Source organism: Trachurus trachurus (assembly GCF_905171665.1).
Source record: "Trachurus trachurus genome assembly, chromosome: 4".
NCBI classification, from domain to species: Eukaryota; Metazoa; Chordata; class Actinopteri; order Carangiformes; family Carangidae; genus Trachurus; species Trachurus trachurus.
Window position 1 is genome coordinate 5,798,657 of NC_139898.1, and position 24,774 is coordinate 5,823,430.

The following is a 24,774-nucleotide window of genomic DNA, read 5'->3' on the forward strand; positions in this document are numbered from 1 at the left end:
CAACGACAAACACAGACAACCAAATTAGCAGGCAAAGGCTGCAGGAACAAGTGTCTTCAGGATAGATTTAAAAGAGTCTGTGCTGGGTGAAGTGACAGTAGCGTAAATATTGAGTAGGCCTAGCAGAAAAAAAAGGCTTAATTTTTATTAAATGATGAACAAGATGAAATAGAGTAGGTCCAAAATGTCATCCATTATGGATCACAGTTTTCTTTCTCTCTCTTTTTTTTTTTTTTTTTTTACAGTAGCACTTTATTGAGAATAAGTACTTTTCATGAGCAAACATTAGCATTTTAGTTCAATAGCCTCTATGTGACCTAATGGCTCAATCAACTTCGGATCAATAATAATATGTCAATATTAATATGTTTTATTTTGAAAACCAGAACTTGGCGCGCTCTGTATTAAACTACCGCTGACTTTCTCAGCTGTTCTGAAACCTAAATGTCTAAAAGTTTGACAGTTCAGGGTTAGTCAACCCAGAGATCAGTTTTTAACTCAGACTTAAAAGGTGTGTGTGCACACACACACACACCTTGTAAAAGCAAGGCAAGGCATCTTTATTTATATAGCACATTTCATACCAAGGCAACTCAAAAAGAACAGCATAAAACAGCATGAAAACAAACAATTAGAAAAAAAATTGTAAACATTAAACATAGAGTTAAAAGCAGGAGCAAAGAAGAATAGAAAAGTAGAAGAAAGGAAAATGGATAAAGCTTAAAGTTCTTAAAAAGAGCTCAGCTATAAACACATGAAAAGAGAAATGTTTTTAACCTTGATTTAAAAGTGCTTTATACAGTTGGGGCTGATTTCAGTTCTGCTGGTAGTTTGTTCCAGTTGTGAGCAGCATAGCAGCTAAATGCTGCTTCACCATGTCTGGTTTGAACTATGTGCTCCACTATCTGACCTGAGTCAGTAGATCTCAGAGCTCTACTGGGTTTATACTCTACTAACATGTCTTTCATGTATTCTGGACCTAAACCATTCAGTGATTTGTAGACCAGGAGCAGAACTTTAAAATCTATTCTGTAGCTGACTGGGAGCCAATGTAAGGTCTTAAGAACCGGGGTGATGTGATCTGATCTCTTTGTTCTGGTTAAAACTCGAGCTGCAGCGTTCTGAATGAGCTGCAGCTTTGTAAATGGTCTCTTCAGGTGTCAGGTCAGACATGAAGAAAAACCTGCAAACAGATCCAGTGTGTTGTTTTCCCTTGGGGCACAGTCAACATTACTGAGTGAAATTGGTCACATACACAAAAGCTGTGACATTTGTATTTAGATACATTCTTGTAACCCCTCAGGCAAAGATGGGCAAGATGAAACCTTGTCCATCGGTGACACCAGCAGCTGCTCTGGTTGCTGGCAGAAACCTGACTCAGCAGAGCACGCTGCCCAGTCTGCCCGTGCCCCCTCTCAAGCAGACCTGTGAGCTCTACCTCAGCGTCCTGGAGCCCATGGTGGAGCCGCATGAGCTGAAACACACAGAGAAGCTGATGGAGGACTTTCTGAAACCAGGGGGGGTTGGAGAGAGACTGCAGAGGGGCCTGGAGAGGAAAGCAAGCAACACTGACAACTGGGTGAGTTAAACAATATATCAACATATCTGGTCTGTTTGCTTTTTATATGACAATCTGGGCCCAAAAGTAATCTGATCGGATTTTGGATAATGGATTGGCTCAACTCTTGAGAATGGGTTGTTCAAAAGTAAAAACAGATTCTGATATCAGATTAGATCATGTAATCCAGTCTTGGTTTTAATCTGGATAAAACCCTCAATTTGTGTTGTTCAAAAAATTTAGTAGGATCAGGAAAACTTTGATCCAAAAAAAATCATGATTATTCTGATCTCAGTTTGGTGGATTCAGAGGGGATTTCAGGAACAAAATGTGATTGAAATTAAATTCAAACTGGTCAATTAAACAACATTGATTTATATTTTGCACCTGATTGTTAAACCATCACAGTGATAAAGTTCATTTTTGATTATTCCACAATGGAAGAACTTTTCCCCCTACTACAGGATAATTTAATGAAATTTGAAGTTGAATTTTCAATTTTGAAATATTCAGTGTATTTGACTAGTGTACTGTATATTTGCTTTTTTAAGACATTGAAGAAACAACCAAGATCACAACAATACATACACCCCCTTTTCAAATAACCCCCATGCTGCTGTTGTTTACAGACCTATCAGCCTTCAGTGTGATATGCAGTCCCATTTAGAGCACTCATTATCTGGATTTGGTCGTCTTGAAAAGTTTGTCTCTGGAATGTACCAATCCAACTTTGCTTTGAACAACTGGGATAAAAATAAGATTATATGTTCAGAGCTTTATAAGTGGCCTATGTATTTAACAGAGAAGTTACACAGCACATGTACTTTTGATGTAATTATATAATCTATAGTAGAGAAAATGCATTTTTACTGTCATTGCCAGCAGTCATTTCAACCAGAACGGAAACTTGAAGTTTCCACGCTGCACCGCATCCTACACTTCAACACTTCATACAGTTACATCCAGGAGGAGATCAGAGCATGTTTCCGTCGTCACCTCTTGTAGATGTAATTTATATCTCCCTCAGACTGGGAGAAGATCACGTCACAAACATTTTACATGAAACACCATGAAGCAACTTCTTTTGTGTCTCAATCGCTCCTGTCTTTTTGTTTGCACCTTTTCGTTCACAGTTGACAGAGGGGTATATCAAGAGTGAGTTTCTAGACAAACGGAAGCCTCTGACAGTTTTTTCAAACCCCGGCACAGTCCTTCCCCACATGGGCTTCAGGAGTAAAAAGGAACAAATAAGGTAAGCACACACAATCAGAATCAGCTTTATTGGCCAGTATGTTTACACACACAGGAACTTGTTTTGGCACTTTTGTCTCATACAGACTTTGTGTTCAAGTGTCAAAAAGACACAGACAAGAACAAGACGATGTACGTATACAAAATAATCAAAATATGTACAAATAAAATATATAAATACAAAAAATGTACGTTACTATATATTACTATACATAATGTGCAGAGACTGGGATGTGCGGTAAGAAAATGTGCAATCAGGCACAAAGGGTGTGACCTTTATTTCAGAATTTAACAACTATGAACGTTTATTTATTGCTATAGGGCCGGATTTACTAAGGTCCCAGATAACGGGCGCTAAATTGTTTGCACCCGCTAAAATATTGCGTGTTTGGTTAGTGCATGCAAAACAGGTGATCTACTAAGAGTAACCCGCTAAATGAAAACACGTGCAAACCACAATATGTAAATGAGGGTTTTGCGCGTGGTAATCGTTTCTGCCATGGAGAGAGTGGACAGAGAGCTGGACGGACGAAGGGACAGAATGACATTTGATCCGATGCATACAATGACAGCATGTGTGTTCATCTCTCTCGCGCTCTGTTTAGATAAATAAACACAAATCGCTACAGGGCCCAACTCGTCATATAGTGACGAACAGGCAGCAGCTGCAGCGACAATCACACACCTATAATATGTGTGTGTGTGCTGCGCATGATCCAGTGGATTAATAGAGAGCTCAGGTGGGACACACGGATCCAGGTACTGGAGAGGAGAGGAGAGGAGCGCACTGCCGGACAGACGTGTGGCGTGCGTAATGGCGCGTAAAAGACTTTTAACACGGCTGAAAAACTGTTACAGAATGACCCAGACGTGAGGAAATGCAGAGATGTAAGATCATGTGGCTCTGGCAGGTATCAAACCAATAAACGCATAAGTTTTGGCAAAGTTGTATCAGTTAGTACATGGTTTTCAGACGTGGTAAATAAAGACGCAAAAACAGCCACCGCAATCTCTTCCTGGTTTGGTAAATCACATTGCGCACGCTAAATAAATTGATTTGCATCTACTCCTCCCAGTATTCTGCACGTTCTGGCTGAAACGCCCATATTTACATATTCATCAAGGCAAACATGCTAAATGGATCGCATGTGCTATTTTGCCCGTTGAGAGACGCAATCCTCGGTGCGCCCGGTTAGTAGATCAGGTTCCACGTGTGTTTGCGCGTGCAATCACGTTTGCACACGTTTTAATACACGCAAACCTTTAGTAAATCCGGCCCATAATGTAAAGTTTTTCAGTTTTTCTCTGTTCTCTCACTGCTGCTCTGAATAAACACAGATACTGTATGATGAATTCTGTCAATAGAAGCTTAGAGTCACAATGACAGAAACTCATCTAATTGAGATCTAGACAAATAAAGATGAAGTTTTGTGTTTAATGAAATGTAATGAAATTTAATGAAAAACATCTGATACAGGATAAAAATCCTTTACATCAGACTCAAATAAATAACAACATACAAAAATTAAACACAAATATACCAACCCATACATAATCACTAAAATACATATAACAGAATAATCCCCAAAAATCTCAAGAAAACTACAAAACAAAAGCAAAAACAAAAACAAGAAAGAGAAAGAAACAAACACAAAACAAAATAATTCATACCCTTGCCCTGTAATTATATAAAAAGTCCTTGTTTGACCAACATTGATCGAGTCTATTTTTAAAAGAGTTCACTGACAGAGCCTGTACTACATCCTCAGGAAGCTTGTTCCATACTCTTAGAGCTCTGAGTGCAAAAAAATATTTTCTTTTGTCACAACGACACCTTTTTGGTCGGAGTTTTAAGGAATTCCCTCTTAGCTCATAACTATTATTCCAGAAACTAACAACCGGCTCCACTGTGGGCTCATATATTTTATGTACAAGTTTATACACCTCAATCATGTCACCTCTATACCTCCTATAGACAAGAGTTGGCAGTTTTAAGTGCCTTAATCTTTCTTCATATGACATCACATTCAGACCTGGAATTAATTTGGTTACTCGTCTCTGAACTGCTTCAATTTTTTCAATATATTTTACTTTATATGGACACCAGACAGAGCTAGCAAATTCAAGATGAGATCTCACCAGAGCTTTATACAATGGTAAAACAATTTCCTTACTTAAAGGAGTATTATCGCAAATCCAAATCCTTAATTCGGCCACTAGATGGAGCCAGGCGGAGCTTATCAGATATAAACAAGTGGCCAGCTGTCAGAGAGAGAGAGCAGCCTCGTTTAGTCCTCCCCCTCCCCCCCCCTCCCCCCCTCCCCCCTCCTCCTCCCTCCTCCCTCCTCCTCCTCCCTCACCAGGCCGAATGAATGTGCAATCGCGGGAAAAAGAAAACTCGCTAGTGGAAGCGGCAGCTCTACGTCGCGCACAACCACAACAACGGCAACAACAGCAACTGCAACGTCCTCCTCCTTAATAACGCTGAGAGGACAGCTGAAGAAAGACACAGGGACGTGGAGACAAAGTGTTCTACCAGCGATTCAGTGACTGTAAGCAGCCTAACACACTGCTACATTACTTACTGTTGCATATTTGTCCGGTTCGGGGGTCGGATTTGCGAGTTCCGAGTGAATTTTAACGCAGCAAGCGCCGGGCCGGCTTGGATCATAACAAAGACAAATTCTGCATTTGCCCCACGGACACTATACTGTTGGCGATTTTTTTTGTAAATTTAGTTATGGCTCCCCCCGACCCATCTTTTGCATATTTCATCTTATTTTATGCTATTACTGCTGTATTTGCGATAATGCTCCTTTAAGTTTGTGAAGTTTGTGTGTTGTTAATGAACCACAACAAACAATGCTGCCTTTGCCATTAATGCATCTGTAGTTTTCCAGTAAGGAAACACTCTCCTGGGGTCAGATCACTGTCGTCTATATAGTCTATAGCTGTGATGTTTTTGTTGGAGGGCAGCAGGTCAACCCTGGTAAACCCTGTCTGATTGGTTCGTGAGACACACAGAGCACACAACATCCCTCCTACTTCTCTGAACAGGAACTAATACACATGATCAGATCCCAGTGTTGTCCTGCAGGCCACTCTCTGAAGGCTGAACAACCCTATGATCTAATCAGGTTCATTGTGGATCAGTGTTGAGGTTTTGGGTTGTGGGTGAATGACCTGCATGAGTCAGAATACAGTTCTTGTTAAAACCGTCCTTACTTTGTTTTCTCTGTGTAGGTTTGCTGCTGAATTTGCATCAGGTTTCCTGAATGCAAGTGCAATGGTTGATAAGTGAGTACCGACCTTAAATTGTCATCATTTTTCCAGACATCTGTACTTGGAGTTTAACCTCGAGCTCATTAACAGACCGGTCTTATCCAGGTCTGATGCTCTTCTTGTATCCAGCCAAGACTTATTGTCTTAAAGGGATAGCTCAACATTTTGGCAAGTTGGCCCATTGCCGTAATCCCTGTAGTCTTAGGAGTAGGTTCGTTACCTTTATTTGTTAGCGCAAGCTATTTTTAGAACGGCCGAGCCGAGCCGTGAGCTGTTCAGAGCTATGCTACGGAGGCTAATGGAATTTCTTGGTTTCCCTAATCAAATTCATCAAATACACAATCCAACAACTCCAAAACGCTCTTGTGGACAAGTTGTGACCAGTAAATTCACCACGCTATGAGATAATAACAGAATGTTACGAGACGGAGTTGTTTTCGGGGCAAATGCAGAGACTGCTTGCCAAAAAACTGCCCCTGAAGGGAACGCGCATCAGCGGTTTTGCATGAATTTACCTCGAAAACAACTCTGTCTCATAACGTTCCGTTATTATCTCATAGCGTGGTGAATGTTCAGGTCACAACTTGTCCACCAGAGCGTTTCGGAGTTGTTGGATTGTGTATTTGATGAGTTTGATGAGGGAAACAAAGAAATCCCATTAGCCTCCGTAGAGTAGCTCTGAGCAGCTTGCGGCTCTGCTCCGCCGTTCTAAAAACAGCTTGCACAGACAATTAAAGGTAACGAACCTACTGCTATGACTATAGGGATTATGGCAATGGGCCAATTTGCCAAAATGTTGAACTATCCCTTTAAGTGCACATTTCAAAATGTCAGCTGTAACAAAGGTTTCTTAAAAACACTGCATCACCAATGAAGACATACTGACCTTCTAGACTTGTGTTATTAGCTAGACAAAGAGGCTACAGCTGAGTCAAGATGGAAGCAGCTCTATATAACTTCAAATAGTCCTCAGCATCCAGTGAATCAGGCAGCTTGAGTTGTAAATGTTGGAGTTTGGTCGAGTTCATGTTTAATGAGTGTATGTTTTGTAGTGACAAAGTACCAGTGGACTACATGGGAGGGAGGCCGCTGTGTATGAAGCAGTACAGCCAGGTGCTGTCGTCCTGCCGTATCCCTGGTCTGAAGACGGACTCTCTGGTGTTCCACGCCAAGACACCCAATGCCCCCAAACACATCAGCGTGGTGCACAACGGCCAGGTCAGGGTTCCAGGTCATCTGGCACAATCAAACCGTTCACGGCCTCCCAATTCTAAATTATACATAACTACATACAGCTACATGGGGAGGGGAGCATTTGTCCCGGTGCTGATGAATGCTTTTTAATTAAAGGGGAAATAACACATGCCCCCCCTCCCCTACGTCCCTTTTATCTTCCTAGGGAATTCCCACAGCTTTTTTTCATTTTGGTGTATATCCACCCTAAAGCTAAGCCATCTGCAGCTTCTGACCATATTATGTCCACACTCAACAGGTTTGAACTTATCTCCCCAGACTCTACTAAATTCGTCCTTGGTGACTTTAACCACTGCAGTGTTGACAATACATTTCTTAAAGGTTTTTATCAGTATGTCACCTGCACCACACACATGGGGAAGACCCTTGATAAATGCTATGGCTCTGTTCCTAATGCATATAAATCTGTTGCCCTGCCCCCTCTTGGATCTGCTGATCATGCTTCCATTCTGCTTGCACCATCATACTTACCTGTTGTGAGGAGAGCGGATAAGGCCATTAAGGATATCAAGCAATGGACAAGTGACAAGATTGAGAGGCTACAAGGATGCTTCGAAGCAGGGGCGGGGTTAGGGGATGGCTACTTGGGCTCAAGCCCCGGATGTTTTTGCCAAAGCCCCGTATATTTTACAGTAGGGGCAAAAAAAACCTCAACGCGGTTTATGTCAGTCTCCCTCCGCTGACCGCACCAGTCTGAAGTGTAGCCTCATGGACGTTGGAACTGTTTATTGAGAGGGGGGGATTTTTATTGGGAGGGTCGGGGGAGAGACGCACACTTATCAGTGATTATGTGATTTGAAGTTACTTTATAATAGCATACCGCATTCCATCAAATAATGGCCTGTATTCAATCATTACACGAACAAAAAAAGGCCGGCCCTATATACAAGCCGGGTCAAAAAAAAAAAAAAACTCATGTGTGGACTGTCTGTGAAGACTGACGGGAGTGAAGCTGACCTCGTCCTCAGATTTCCACTGTCGGGCCTGGGTCTCTGCTCTGTGTCCGGAGCCCGCTCGGGACCAGAGCATGGATGTATTATAATAGATTCATCGACCGAAGACGGACCACAGCGCACGCTGTAAAAATGCGACTTGAATGGGATTGAAGCGATACAGCGTAACGGAGACAGAGACCCAGGTCCGACAGCACAGCGAGGAGAAAAGCACGTGAAGAAGATGAAGATGAACTAATGAACGATGAGCTTGGTCGCTATGTGTAAAAATAAAAGGAGGGATTTAGAAATGAAGGCTTCCCTCAGATAAAAGCCTGCCTCCCATAAAAGCCGTTGGCCGTAGCCTACGTCACACTGAGCTGTCAGATGCAGTCAGATGGCAGGCTGCTGTATGGAGCCAGGCAGGCTGCATATCACATAGATCTATGCGTTATACTGTATGAGATACACTACTCACAAAAAGTTAGGGATGTTTGGCTTTTGGATTAAATTTCAGAATGCACCTAAAATGCACTATAACCTTTACAGGTGAACTTAATTTAACCTTCTCTAAACTTTTGAATGCACATGTCCAGTTGTTTAATGTTTCAGTCCTTATTGAATAACATGCTGTTCTCTAACTTTTTTATAGGGATATTCTTATTCTTCCTAATCAAATATCCCTAACTTTTTGTGAATTGTGTAAATCTAAGTCAGACAAATTGAGTTTAAATACAGATTATTTCCTTTTTTAAAGCATAATGCTGTGGGTAGGGAGGCTGATGTCAATCAGGATTAGGCTACATGCACTGCCATATCATTTTTATTTGAGTAGTGTCACGACCTACGCCACCAAGTAAAGCAAGTAAAGTTTTACAGTTCCAAGAAGTCTAGGCTTCAGGGAGGACTCACGTCAGACTTAAGCGGCCAGGTAACCAGGCAACCAATCAAAACATTACACAATATGGCAGCCCACCTGCTCAAACCTACTGAAGTGACCTCAACAGTAGCTTATGATCATGTTTTATATTTTCTTTTTTTATGATGTAACACCTGTGGATCCTTCAGGACAATGCTTTTGTCTACCTAAATTTTCCAGTATAGGCCTATCACAGTCAGCAACAAAGACAAAAAAAAAAGGCAGATTTGTCTTCCTCCCTCTGGGCTAAGCCTCGGATCTCCCACGAACCTAGATCCGCCCCTGCTTCGAAGCCACTGATTGGACCAACCTAATAGTAACATCAATGAGCAGGTGGACACTGTAACATCATATATTTCCTTTTGTGTGGACAACATCATTCCCACCCAAAAAATCACCATTTTTCCTAACAATAAACCATGGGTGACAAAAGAACTTAAAGCCCTTCTCAACAGGAAAAAGAGAATATTCTTTACTGGTTCTGACGGAGAGAAAAAGGAGATCAATAAAGAGGTGAAGCGGGCCATAACAATTGCTAAGCTGAGGTACAGGGACAAAGTTGAGCAAAAGTTCAAGAGTGGGAACCTGCGTGCAGCCTGGCAAGGCCTTAAAAACATGGCAGCTGTGAATACAACTTCCACCTCCCAAAAGGCCATCCATGTTGAAAGCAGCAGTCCAGCGTCACTGCCTAATGACCTCAACTTATTTTTCACTAGATTTGAGACTGACAACAGCACCCAGCTGGAAACTGGTGGTTCTGCTCTGAATATTTGTACTGAAGAGGTGGTGAGAGTCCTGAAGAGGACCAAAGTTAACACTGCACCTGGACCTGATAAGATCTGTGGCCGAACTCTGAAGTACTGTGCTAACCAGCTAGGGGGGGTGTTCCAGCTCCTCTTCCAGAGCTCTGTTGCCAGCTGCACAGTTCCCCAGTTGTGGAAACACTCTACTGTCATCCCCCTCCCCAAGAAAAGCACTGTAAAGATGCCGAACGATCTCAGGCCTGTCGCCCTGACTTCCCTTGTAATGAAGGCCTTGGAGAGGGTCGTTAAAAATCACATCGTCACAGCAGTGGACTCTGAGCTGGATCCGCTCCAGTTTGCATATCGGGCGAGGAGAGGGGTGGACGATGCAAACGTTTTTATCATAGACACCATACACAAGCATCTTGAATCCCCGAACACAACAGCCAGGTTGCTGTTTGTTGCTGATTTCTCCTCTGCATTCAACACCCTGCGGCCACATATTCTAGCTGAAAGACTCACCACCCGCTTTCATCTTGATAACAGTCTCATTCTTTGGATCCTGGATTTTTTAACCAACAGGCCACAGAGAGTGCTGGTTAAGCTCCAGACATGATCTATCACACCATTCAACAAAGTCACTTAGAGACGACCTGTGGTGGTGGGAGGAGCCAGACAGAAGGGACAGGAGGACCGTGTCGTCGACAAACTTAACAAGATGGCAATTGCGGTGGGTAGACCTGCACTCATCAGTGTAGAGAATGAACAGGAGAGGGGAGAGTACGCAGCCCTGCGGTGAACCAGTTGAAGTGTAGATGGGATCAGAAAAAATGTTATTAAATGCAAATGAGCCACTGCTTTAAAGTGCAGTGCATTCATGTCCTTCAAGTCCAATCAAGTCCAATCCAACCCTCCACACAGTTCATGCCTGGAGGTGGGTGGTTGGGTGGGGGTAGGTTGGAGTGACTGGATGGGGATGGGCTGGAGGGGGTGGGTGGGGCTGGGATTGGGTGGGGCTCCACACAGTTCATGGGCCAGCGATGGCTGCGAGTTGAGCAGGAGGGCAGCTCTGGGCACGAAGGTTGCCCTCCTTCTCTGAGTCCTGCAGCCCGGGCATCGGAGACGACGCCCAGAGGGGAGCCACTCAAATGTGGAGAAGAGGGGGTGAGATGAATCCTGAAGGATCCTGCTGGCTTTCCTCAAGGTCTGTTGCTCACAGAGGGTGGAGAGAGGTCTTAGAGGGAGACCAATGATTCTGGAGCAGAGCTTTTGACAGCCGGTTTCTATTTTGGAGTGAGATGGAATGGAGCCAGCATGTGAAGGAGAAGGTGATGATGCTCTCTATGAAGGAGTAATAGAATGTTGTGAGGATGTTTTTGCTTAAACGGCAAAGGAATTCAGCTTCCTCAGGAGGTACTGGCGTTGCTGGCATTTTTTAAGAATCTCATCGGTGTTGTGGTCAAACTTCAACTGGTGATCAAATACTGTACCCAGGTACTTGTACCTCTCCACTATTTCCACTGGTTCCCCGTGGATGATGGTGACTTCAGCCTCAGCCAGCTCCCTCTGTCTTTTAGAGAAGGTCACTACCATCTCTTGGGTCTTGGTCACATTAAAGGGACAGGCACTGAAACCAGCCGTTCTGAACAGGGCTGTTTTGAGAGGATGAAAAGAGCTGTGATGTTTGATCCTTGGGGTATTTTGACCAAAGCATGTCACAGACATGTCTTTAAGACACCTGGGAACTATTTTAATTTGTGGAAAAGGGGCCCATAAATTACACTCATGCACATACAGATGTACACACACATATGCTGAGTCCGTAATCCATTCTTTCTTGTGTGTCCTCTCCTTGAATGCAGTTCTTTGCACTGGATGTGCATAACAGTGACGGGACTCTGCTGACATCCGATCAGCTCTACGTCCAGCTGGAGAGGATCTGTGAAGCCTCACCACACACCACCACGGAGCCTGTCGGCATCCTCACCACACAGTACCGAGACATCTGGGGCAGAACCTACAACTGCCTCATTCAGGGTGAGTTACTCCAGAAGAACCACGGACCTGATTGACCATGTGAAAGTAGAAGCTTGAGATAAATGGCACTGCTGCAGCCTGATCTTTGTGCATGTCACCGATGTGTCCAGATGAGACCAACAGAGAATCGCTGTCAGCTATTGAGAGGAGCATCTTCACAGTGTGTTTGGACAATGCACAGGCCAGAATGCCAGATGAGACGCGTCAGAGTGCCATTCTGCAGATGCTGCATGGAGGGGGCAGTGAATGCAACAGTGGGAATCGATGGTTTGACAAGGGATTACAGGTGATATAACATAAGCAAATAATGATTATATGGTGTATCATGATGCTGGTGACCAATATCACTAATAAGGAAATCACTGTAATGAGATCAAGGCAAGGCAGGGCAATTTTATTTGTATAGTTTTTACAACCAGTTTGTATCAGATAGATGATAGATTGATTGATTTTGCTGATCCCTTGGGGAAATCCCTTCAGGAAATTTTGGTTCCAGTTGCAGTGCCATAAAAGAGAAAAGGGAAAGCATACGAACAGAAAAAGAAGAAAGGCCAGCAGCACTCGTGTCCATCTCATTGTTTTTATTGCAAACTGCGTCGGCGCTTAACACACACAGACCGGTTTCGACAACGTTTTCCTCAGTGTGCAATATTCAACAGGAAGTGATGTATTGAAATACTCACAGCTGTATTCAATCACTTGATCGACAAATAACAGTAGGCTACTCGAGAAGAATAACAACTTCACAATGCAAAAATATTAGAAAAATAGAAACATGTAGAAAAATGTAAAAATATAACAAATATCCAAAAACCCAGACATCTAAAGTATCATAGGTAAATAGGTAAATAGAACAATTGAAGTAAAAAAAAAAAAAGTGCTTTAATTGTTCTATTTACCTATTTATACATGTATTTACCTATGATACTTTAAAGTGCAACTTTTGGCCGTGCACCTCTTTAGTTTGTTCCTGAAAGTTTTTTGGAGAGTGTGTGTTTTTCTTTGTCAACTCTAAAATAAATAGTGCCAAATGTCAATATGGTCCAGCAACAAAAAATCAAGTGTGCAAATAACAGATAAAAAGGTTAAACATGTGCAAAGGTAGTAGTGGTTGCATCGTCCTAAGTGACTTATTGATTAAATGACCAGAAAATAAATTGAAAAATACATAAATAATAAGTCTAATGATGATGTAGTGTTGTGTGTAATGTATGAGATAGTGGGGTGTGATGTAACTAACAGTGTTGGGATATGAGGCTAATGTTCGGTTTGCGCATCTTATGTCTTTGTCAGCTAATGATTGGAGAGGATGGGACGTGTGGTGCAAACGGCTTACACTCTGCCGCGGATGGGACAGTCTGTATGGGGTTGGGCGATATGTCCGTAACATTCATGTGAGTAGACCAACAGTAAATGAGCTGAGCTTTGTTCTTTTTTTTTTATTATTGCAATTTTACCTGCAGAATCTGATCTTAATAAAGTGAAAAGACAAGATATTAGTAACTCTCAGTTAACATCACTGGCCAATTTATTCAATCTGTTTAAAAAGTATGACACTTAATTGGATTTGCATTGTAATTACTGATATTCAGTAAAACACATGGACAGGGTAGTGATCCAATTATGACAACACCATAATCAGCCTGTGCTCATACCAGTTAGTCTTAGATATTCATTTTATATTTCATTTAACTGAAAACATGAAATGAACAACACTCAAGTCAGCGTGTCTCAAGTCAAGTCAAGTCCCGAGCCTTTAACGTCCAAGTCCGAGTCAAGTCTCAAGTCTTTCATTTTTGGCAAGTCAAATCACAAGTCATCAAAACAGACAAAGTCACAATGACTCGAGCCCCCGTCTCTGGTACGAGTGAATATAAACCAACTAGTTTCAAATAGGAAGGCTGCTCAGCCGTCAGATGTCCATACTTTTATGTATTTTATGAACCACCGTCAATTGTGGATTTTTATTCTTTGCCAAATTAGAGTTTGTTCTGTCTCACATCTCATTTCCGTTCATTCTGGAAACAGGATGAAGCCAAAGACCACTCGGCCTCCAGAGGAGCCTTTGCCCATGCCCCAGAAACTACACTTCAACATTACACCTGAGGTCAAGAAGGACATTGAGGAGGCCAAGCAGCACATTGACAAGTGAGCCCAGTTTTAACCTACACGAAAAAGACAGACCCATGTGCTGCTGTGTGAACAGCCACATGTGGCAGTGGTCATTTTTCCAATTTAACACAACAGTTTAGAAAAAAAACTGTATGATCAAGGTATATGAACGGAGGTATATGAACCAGATGAGCACGCTCAGAGGAATGTCAGTCTTGGTATATTACTGTATAAATCACAAATACAAATTCATAGTTATGTAATCAAATATATGCGATCATGGTAAAACAAACCAAAAGGAGGACAGAAACACACAAAAAATCCCCACCCATTTGTTTCTATTAATATCTTTTTCAAGTGTCCATTGAAACTTCAGGAACACTTTGAAGCGTTCTATATTTAATTGTTGTCTTTTTGTAGCTTTGAAAATAAAGCATTTTTCCTACCATAATAATTATATTATTCAGGTCCTTTCCTTCTGCATCATCTCTTAAATCACCAAAGATTATAGGGCAACAGTAAGTTTGAACAATGAACGGAAATCTGTTTACCAACTTGAATCCAAAACAGTGCAACTTGCAGTACCAAAATAAGACTCCTCTTCAGAAAAGTGGAATTTTTGGAACCAATTCATGTTGTGCACAGAAGCTGCAGGTTCAGGATGCTTTCAGTCTTGCACAGAGCTTGTTGCTCAGTATACAAACAACTACTACTGGCAACGCAGCACAACTAACTAATAATAAACTCAGATACAGGGTTCTTCAACAGAAGGAATCACTGATCCAGGACTATTGTATGTAGATTGTAGGTATGAAAGTTTACAATCTCAATTCACTAGGTAGTAGCCAGACTCACTTGTATAACACAAACTAATTCTAAATAGGTTTTGACCACTGTTAGGTTTAGACACAGAGATATGCTGACACCTCTCCCATCCCCACCTCCACAGAATGGTTCGAGACCTGACCCTGAGAATCACCACGTTCAACCACTTTGGAAAGAACGCCCTGAAGGCCCTCAAGATGAGCCCAGATGCTTTTGTGCAGATGGCTATACAGCTAGCCTACTACAGGTGAGTGTGGAGGCGGACTGTTTTCATCAGGCTGTGTCCATCCCTGGAGCTGGGATGTGGTCATCAGCCAGTAACTGGAGCTACCAATGAACAAACATCTCACTGGACACTTAGTAAACTAGTATCACCTCCTCGTGTTTGTCTGTCTGTTTCAGTTACTGTTTATCCAGTGATGGAATATGAACCATTTGTGTGGCAGTTTTATCATAATTGTTGTGTTAAAGCTATGGTCTACGATTTGGAGCATTGGTAATTATTATTAACATCGTTTATACAGCGATTATGGTCCTGTGGTCCGATATACACAATATAAATAGCAAAAAGAACCAAAAAAATCCATTCAGTCTATCAGCCGTGGGCCTGCATAGAAATTGACCAATGGGCACGGCGCGCCCCGTCCGGCTCCCACTGGCTCGTACCCTCCGTCCAATCCCCTCGTCTCGCCTGCTCCTCCTCGACCCGCCTCGTCCCCACCCCCTCCGCTTAGAAACTACAAGTAGTTGTAACCGCTCTGAGCTGCTCAGCCACAGACACATGAACCCACTAATTCAGCGCCTGCTGCCCCCCACCCCCGGTCGGTCTGCCAAAAAAAAAGCCCCACTAGGATTCAGAGAAGAACAGTACAGAAGCACAGAATGTGTTGCTGCCCTTATTACTGGTACCGGTGCCGCGTCGAGTCTCCCTGATCCTCTCCCCGACACACAGCTGCTTCCAGCCGCAGCCTGAGCGGGTCTCTCTGCACTGCGGCGCCGCGGAGCTCCAGGCCCCGGTCTTTCTGCTCCTCTCCCCCAGAGACAGCACCCTGTGGCCGGTCACCCAGCGCGAGGAGTCTCCCTGTAGCATGAGGCTGTGCTAACGGCTGCTAATGGCGGCGCTGCTCGTACCAGCGGTCGCCCGCCGCGGTCCCGTTGCCGGGGACGGCGACGACGGTACTGGCACCGCCTCATCACCGGCAGCTGGTGCACAGCGGCGGCATCGGGGCTGGCGCCGCCGCTATTAGTAGGCTGGCGCCGAGCACAGCCTCATGCTACAGGGAGACTCTTCGCGCTGGGTGACCCAGGACAGGGTCCTGTGTCTGGGGAAGAGGAGCAGGAAGAGTCGGGGCCTGGAGCTCCGTGGCGCCGCGGTGCAGAGAGACCCGGTCAGGCTGCTGCAGCAGCGGTGCTGAGTTTATGTTGAACAGGTAATCTTTGGTTTTATTGTGGAAGTTGTGACTGTGAATATGACATTTTACTCCGCATTCAAAGCCGCGTTTGGTTTCTGCAGGCAGCAGGCTTGTTGCTTGCTCCGCTCTGCTCTGTGAGGGGAGGGGGGGAGGCGTGTCGCGAGGAGGTCCCGAGGGGCGGGCCATACGAGCTCAGAGGGGAGGGGCGGGGGTGTGTGAGAGGTGCTTTTTTCAAATTTTTCTCATCCTCTTTCAAAACGTAGACCATAGCTTTAAGTCTTGAGGTTTGGTTAAATTGTGTTTTGTGAGGTCGGTACTGATTGAGCCTTGACCACCACTTTAGCAAATTAGAAGTTTATATAGGGTGTTAGAGATATCCTGACCTGGTTGAGAGAATAAGACCGACTGACAACCTGAAGAAAAATAATACATCCATGGGGCGTTTAGAGGGGTGCAGAATACAACTATTGCTTTTCCATAAAAAATTATGTTTAGTCTGAATTTAATCATTTAAGAAATTTTGATGGGTTCGACAATGACTTCCTGTTTACATTGTACCAGCCAGTAGCCGTCACTTCTCCACTGTTTTGCTAAGCCTCCTCCTGGTCGTGTGCAGCCCCCCTTATAAACAATGGGTGGATTAATGGATTATCATATACATGTTACGATGTGTGTATTTGTGTAGTCTTATCTGTCACAAGCAAGAGATGACGGTTTACGGGTGCGTTTGTTGCGGACTTACGGTACCACCGAGACGAGAGCTGTGATCGAAGGTTTGGTTTTCAGCCACAATGTGGAAGGAGCCTCCACTCTCCCTGTAACAAGTTACAAGTCATTTATCTAACATCTCTCCTGCTTGTTTCCAGGATTCACCACCACTGCTGTCCAACCTTTGAACCAGCCTCCCTGCGTATGTTCAAACTGGGCCGTGTAGCTGCCATCCATTCAAACTCAAAGGCCTCTGCTGACTTTGTGAAGGCCTTTGATGACCCCAACATAAAGGTGTGATGATGCAACTATTATATCATCAACTATGTGTAACTACTAGCTGCATCTAATCGTATAGTCATTTCTAGTTTTGACACCCCTATAATATTGTCTCTATGCCTAATATTTTACTTAACCACTGACCGTAATTTAGTGTTCAGCACAGTTATGTTTGATTGGTCTGAGATATCAGACTGATCAGAGGTAATTGATTAGGCTGCTTTACATCATCTACAGTGGCTGTTACACTTTTGTTTTCTTGTTTCACACAGAACTCAGAAAAGGCTGATTTATTGAAGAAAGCTATAAAAACACACAAGTGGTACACTAACATGGTGAGTATCGTTTGCATCACCCGTTCAGTATGATTCAGTTTATTAGATTGATAGATATTTATTATCATTGCATAATAAAAACAAAACAGAGCTTCATTCAGCAGTGATCTGCTCCGAATAGCTGCATACATAAAATGACAAAGCTACGTACAAGATGCTTATTAGCCTATAGACATTGGTCCCAATGGTCTCTATATATTATTCCAACTCACACACATCAGGTTCTATATTATAATCATCTCTGTATATTTAATTGTCCTTGTCCAATTTAAATGACTGAGAGGAGGTTATACTGTAGTAAATACACATCCGGGTCGGACACACATGAAGTGCTATACAACAGTGAAGGGTAGACAGAGTAGTAGCAGGTAAACAAGGGTGTGAACTGAGCAGGTTTATGAATGTGAATGGGAAGGAAATGCATTTCAACGTCTGACAGAGTTGAAGGAAATGAGGATGAATATAAAGTGTGTGTTGGTGTGTTTTGCATCCTATCAGGTGGTCAGCGGTCAGGGAATAGAGGGACATCTGTTGGGTCTTAGGTTGCAGACAGCTGAAGAAAACATCCCCATGCCTGAACTCTTCACAGACGCCTCCTTCACCAAAGCTTTTGACTATCAAATCTCTACAAGCCAGGTAAGTGACATGAAGTAATGACACTGTGGTACCACCAGTGTTTCCCACACAAGAATTACGTCCGCCACGAATAACCTCTAGCCCCCCCCCCCCCCCCCCCCCCGTCGACGATTGCTACCGCCACAGTCTACTTGCAAACCTGTGGGAAACACTGACCACTATAGCACCATGATAAAGATCTAGTCTGTATCCTATCACGTTGCCTATATAGCCACTCCAGCACTGACTGTACAGTACATGTTTAATGATACTGTGACTCTGTACAGTGTTTCCCCCAGAAAATGTGTTAGTTAAAGCAGAAGTGAGTGATTATTTGTGTTTGCGCCTTAACAGGAAAGTGCTGCGGGAAACCCTGCTGTAGTAGTGTTTGCTTTTGCATCACCACTGTGTTTTTTTAAATGACATTCTTGATGCATCATGCATTAATGTGTAACATGATACCACTGTACTGTGAGCAAACATCCATAGTATCAAAGTATAGGCTACTAGTGCTGTACATAAGTATATTTAAGTGAATTAAAGGGATAGTTCAACATTTGGCAAATTGGCCCATTGCCATAATCCCAATAGTCTTAAGAGGTTCATTACCTTTACTTGTCGGTGCAAGCTATTTTTAGAATGGCGGAGCAGAGCCGTGAGCTGCTCAGAGCTACGCTACAGAAGCTAATGGAATTTCCCTCATCAAACTCATCAAATACACAATCCAACAACTCCAAAACGCTCTGGTGGACAAGTTGTGACCTGCACATTCACCACGCAATGAGATAATAACGGAACATTAGGAGACAGAGTTGTTTTCAAGGCAAATGCAGAGACTGCTTGCCGAAAAACTGCTCCCGACGGGAACGCACATCCGCGGTTGAGAACAAGAGCGTTTTGGAGTTGTTTGATTGTGTATTTGATGAGTTTGATGAGGGGAACCGGGAAATTCCATTAGCCTCTGTAGCGTAGCTCTGAGCTCCGCCGTTCTAAAAATAGGTTGCACCGACAAGTAAAGGTAATGAACGTTTTAAGACTATAGGGATTATTGCAATGGGCCAATTTGCCCAAATGTTGAACTATCCCTTTAAGTACTCCACTAGACTTCTGTGTAGAGTCTAGACCATACACGTACTGTAGGACACACCCTGTTGGGAACCCTATTATTTAGCTCTTTACTGAATGATTATCATCTCAATTTTTAGACCAAACTGCATTATGATAATTGAGCATGTACAGTGAGAATACTTTTGCAAGAATATAAGAGCGTGCAGGTGTATTTTGATATTGAAAAGCCAACCTGTGCTATTCAAAGCTATATAATACAATTTTATTTATTTTGCAATACAAAAATATCACACTGGGGCAAGTTGTCTCGGTCCTCTCTGGGCAAATTGTGACAATTTGTTTGTTAGATGTGCACTATATGAATAAGTAACCACTGTATCCTCTCCTCTGTACCCGGTCAGGTCATATCAAAGACCGACTGTCTGCCATGTGTCGGCCCTGAAACTGCCGACATGTACGATGTGTGCTACAGCATTCTGAGCGATCACATCAGCTTGATAGTGTCACGCTTTGAACCTCCCAACACCTGCAAAGAAACAAATGCAGAACGTCTGATTGAAGTCATGGTGGACGCATTGCTGGACATGAGGAAGATGCTGGAACACCAAGAGGCAGTTTGAAACTAAAACACAGTCTGAATGACGAGCTTACACCCGCCCACGTCAGATAACCTCAGCTGGCACTGTATAGCAGTAGTTTGACCCTTATTCACTGTCTTGCTGAAGGACAGCTGGAAAAATTTATAACATTCTCTGGTAAAGCTACATCATCCAACTGTGTCTTCACTTTAAAACCACAGATAGGAACAGAGACATGAACCTGTGGTTACTGTTTACTGAGAGTGTATTATACACAGTCCAAGACACTGTTAAATTACAAGACATAATGTATCTGTTTCCACCTTTTCCACTTGTCACAGTAGTTTTACATTGAGTCCTTTTTCGCAGATGTTTTAATTCAAAGCGACGTACAAGGGAGGAGCATCAGTTAGTTTCAGTGCAGTAGGAACATGACTGTAAATATTACAGTAAACTAAGCGAAGCTGGATGTAGCAGTAGATTTATCAGATGGATATGAGAGTGGTGCCAGTCGTCTCAACTGTCAACAAGAAGAAACAATGTGCTAATGTACCAAACTGTTTTTATACTGTATGTAACCCCTTTTTCCCTTAGTGTTTATAATCTACACTGTGGTCACACCCAATAAAATAAAACAGGTCCTAGGTTCTCAGCTAAAGATGGTGAATTCGCTGTGGTTCTTAATGAAACAAGGGACTTTATCATTAGAGTGGGAAAAAGGAAATAACTAGCGCAGTGCCTCCACTGAAAACTTACTATGCTAGGTGCAGTGATGTTGATTCAATGTAGTGAGTCCCCGGGACCCACAGGTGGTGAGTTGAGTGGGTCCCTGGGAAATTCAATGGGTCCCGATTCCCCAGTTAAGTGTAATGTATTTCTTTCTTATATTATTCTATTTCTTAAATTTTATTGTGTTAAACTCATTTGATGGTGGTATGATATGGTTATAATAAACAGATATATTCATGTATGTTTAAAATGTATCTGAAATTAAACAAATAAAATTCCAAATCTGAAAAGTTTATTGCAAAACAACTGTCACAGTGACATGACATTCAAATCAAACAGCATTTTTGTAGCAACATAACAGCAAAATAAATTACTAAAATTCAAATCAACACAAAATGATGTCTCTATGGTCTGTAGTACCAAAATACATTTTCAATAAAAGTGCTGATTTTAACAAAAGAACATTCTCATTACCATGACAGAGTCAATAAATTGAATAAATCTTCTCATCTGAACATCAACTAGCCTCAAATGAACTGAGTGAATCACTGTGAAACTTTTAGTGTATTTAGCTACTGTATTAGCACAAAAATGAAACATAACTAACACAGTGAAAAGTCTTCTGAGAAAAATGAAATGATGATGATGATGTGTATTGTAAGCAGCTTAATGTGAATCAAGTCTAGAGCATGTCATGATTACTTGTACTTCATAGTGCACAGCTTTCTCTTCTTGACCTCTTTCCATTTGGCCAGTGCCTCTTCAAAAGGGAACTCTGACCTTTTGGGCCCCAGGCTGACCTTGAGAAGCTGCTCTTGATATTCTGATGACAGCCTGTTCCTGTGAGGGGTGAGGATGAGGTTCTGAGCAGAGAATCCTCGTTCGCAGCCAGCTGTATGCACAGCCAGGGTGGTGGCAAGTTGAGCAAGGATGGTGAGGTTGGGGAAATCTTGCAGGTGATATTTTGTCACCAATGCCCAAAGCTTCCACATGCTGTCTCTGGGGTAGTGCTGTGCTTACAACTTTCTTCACCAGGGCCCACTCCTCTCGAGTTTGTTCAGCGTTGATGAGGGGCTGGGTTGTAATCTGGTGGTCCTTGGCACCCTCTTTCCATTTGTGGGTTTGCTCATGCCCATAGTGGGTAATAAGCAGTTCTAACTCCTCCTCTCCATAGGCCTTCAACTCTTCTTCACTCATGAAGCAGATGGGACGGAGACTCATCACACCAAACGCACACAACAGCGAGGTGTTTGGAAACCTGGAGTGCATGTTGCTTATCAAGCTGTCAATAAATCTGATGCACAACTGAGTCAGATTAAATGTGGCTTTTGTGATTTGATGCTCACCCCTGTACATGTTGCCCTGGATGTCGCTGGCTAATGCTGTGAGGTTGGGAGAGGTCATTTCTTTGATCTTTTCCAGATGCTTGATGGCAAAGTCCAGCTTCACTTTTACCAATGCAATGTCAACGTTTTCTGTTTGCAGGAACTGGGAGGGGCCATGGCATCCATCATCAGAGCAGTGATGCTGATGAACTTCACTGTGCCAATCTTTTTCTTTAGGCCGTTTGCCTTTGGGTCTTTGCTGATATCCTGGGTCACTTCAGTGAAGTATGTCAGCAGGCTGTCAATTGTCCTGTGCACAGTTTGAAGAGCACTGTAGTAAGATAGCCATCGGATGGAATGCAGCTCCTTGTAGGTGAGCACTGGGTCTTCCAGCAGTTTTTGTATTTCTCTTATTTTGGCTGCTCGTTTGGGACTAGCACGGAAGTAATAGAACAGATCAGTCAGTACCTGCTGATGCTCTTTGAGATCTGGTATTGCCTCTGCTGCTTGAGATGTGCACAAGGCCAGGGAGTGGGCAACACAGTGCACATTCACCATATGGGGGTTGGACCGAAGCAGTATGCCTGTGCAGCCTTTGTTTCTTCCCGTCATGACTGCAGCTCCATCTGATCCCATGCTCATCACTTTGGTTAATGGGACATACAGCTCTGACATCACTTCCTGGATGCATTTTGCAATGCCTGCACCTGTTGTATCCAGACACTCTTTATTTGCAACAAAATGAGTGCTTGGTTGAAATGTTTCAGTATCAGTGATTTGGACATATACAACAAGGCGTTTGTGGTTGGTGATGTCTGTAGACTCATCTGTGAGCACAGTCACAAATGGAGATGCATACACTTTCTTTTTTAGCGCTGCATGCACAGTGTCTGCTATACTGGACAGCATTTCTGTGGCTGTGTATCGTGAACTGTAAGATACTGCTTTTTGCTGCAGAGGTTTGAGATCTGGGACACCAACCTCTGCCAGAAAGTTGTGTAATGACTCAAACTTGGACAGGGGGACCCCCTCCTGGGCCATCCAGTGAGTGGTTTTTAACAGCACCAGCGCTGCTTTGTCCTGCTGACTGTCCACCTTCATCTGACTTAGTTCCAAGTCTTTTTGTAGAGCAGGAATACTGAGACAGGCCTGATGTTCTTTGCTTAAAACATGGCGAGTGATGGTGGAGTGCTGATAGTTGGAGCATTTGTTTGATTTGTGCATAGATGTGCCTGTTTTGTTGTAAGTAGTGCAAATGTCACAGTACATGAAATTGTCATCTGAAAAGCGCAGCCATTTGTATGTGGTGAGCCACTGCTTGAGAAAAGTTAGCTTTTTTTGGCAGGAAGATGCAGAAGGTTGAGGCACTCCTTTTGCAGTGGGCTCATCAGGCTCAGTAGAGGAGGAGGCAGAAGTAGGCACAGGCAATGTTGAGGTACTCTCTCTAGGCTGATCAGAGCCAGGGAGGAGTGCAGAGGTAGTGGGAGCAGAAAATACAGCTGCAATAGTCTGCTGACCTGCAATAGGTTTTATCTTTTTCTTTGGTGGCATTTTTGCATTCTCCTTTTCCTGCTTACTCGAGAAAAAACGGGATCTCGTTGGAAGCGCGATGTATCCGCAAATCAGCGGTGACGGGCTAGTTGTTTTGGTAGCGGCTAGATTAGCATGTCGCAATACTTAGGGGATCACGTCTGCGCCGAGTAGATGCGCAGAGAGTTGAAACAGCGCTTGTCCGGTCTGCTAACAACAAGGTTTCTTTTGCCAGTTACTGTGATAAAACACGAGTTGTTTAATGTTCACAATGTATCGTTTTTAATGGGGAAAATGAGGTGCGTCCCCGGGACGCACGGATAGTGAGTTTAATGCGTCCTTTCAGATTTTAATGCGTCGGGGACGCAGGACGCGTACCTAGCAACATCACTGTAGGTGTAAGCAAAAATTATGTAAGCCCTCAGAAATACAAATGACTCTTAAAAGAATGTTAAACCACAATATGTAAAAGGTAAGACAGTAAGTCAGCCGTGATGTCACCGGAAGTTATCAGACGGGCTCTGGTAGGCTATCATGGCTACCCGGCAGCAGCAGAGCTCAAAAGTTTGGGAGCATTTTAAAAAAAACAAAGAAAAATGTGTGCAATGCAATATCTGCAAGGCAGAACTTGCCTTTCACGGCAGCACAAGTGCGATGCACGAGCACCTGAAAAGGAAGCACGTCATTGTGGCTGACAACGACGATGAAGAGGGACCGTCGTCTAGGTAAGCTAACTGGCTAATTAGCTGCTAACATTAGCGTAAACAGAGCGCTTATATAACTTATATTGATACTAGCTGTAAACGTTGACATTAGCGATGACGATTTGACGATTGATGAAACGTCTAAGAAACACAAAGACAAGAATATGGACACGGAACAAAGGCTACAGAAGGTGGAAGAATTAAAACGAGGTCTTAAGTCCCGGCAGGCTCTGTTCACAAAAGCCAAATCACAAAGCGAGGCTGCTGTCAAGGCTAGTTTTATTGTGGCAGAAGAAGTTGCAAAATCAGCACGGCCATTTACAGAGGGAGAGTTTATCAAAAACTGTATGCTTAAAGTTTATGACACGGTGTGCCCAGAAGGCAGCTATTTTCAAACGTGAGCCTGAGCAGAAACACCGTTGCTGAACGTGTAGACCAGCTTTCCACCAATCTAAAAGAACAGCTTGTGGAAAAGGGAAAAGATTTCATCGCATTTTCGATTTCATTCACTTGCTGTGGATGAGAGCACCGACACAACTGACATTGCCCAGCTGTCAATTTTCATTTGTGGAGTGGAC

General features: G+C 43.2%; 1 protein-coding gene across 1 annotated transcript; it reads left to right on the top strand.

Annotated features, from left to right (window-relative positions):
* Positions 1–1,309: 1,309 nt before the first annotated feature.
* On the top strand, positions 1,310–19,950 carry LOC310984747 (carnitine O-acetyltransferase-like; the record flags this gene model as incomplete). The annotated part of the gene is made up of 12 exons (XM_083970062.1): positions 1,310–1,579; positions 2,692–2,810; positions 6,053–6,106; positions 7,144–7,309; positions 11,802–11,976; positions 12,087–12,262; positions 13,270–13,370; positions 14,005–14,124; positions 15,038–15,160; positions 17,192–17,327; positions 18,146–18,283; positions 19,732–19,950. 12 exons carry the CDS (start codon positions 1,310–1,312, stop codon positions 19,948–19,950), a joined length of 1,797 nt encoding a protein of 598 aa, XP_083826188.1.
* Positions 19,951–24,774: the final 4,824 nt, after the last annotated feature.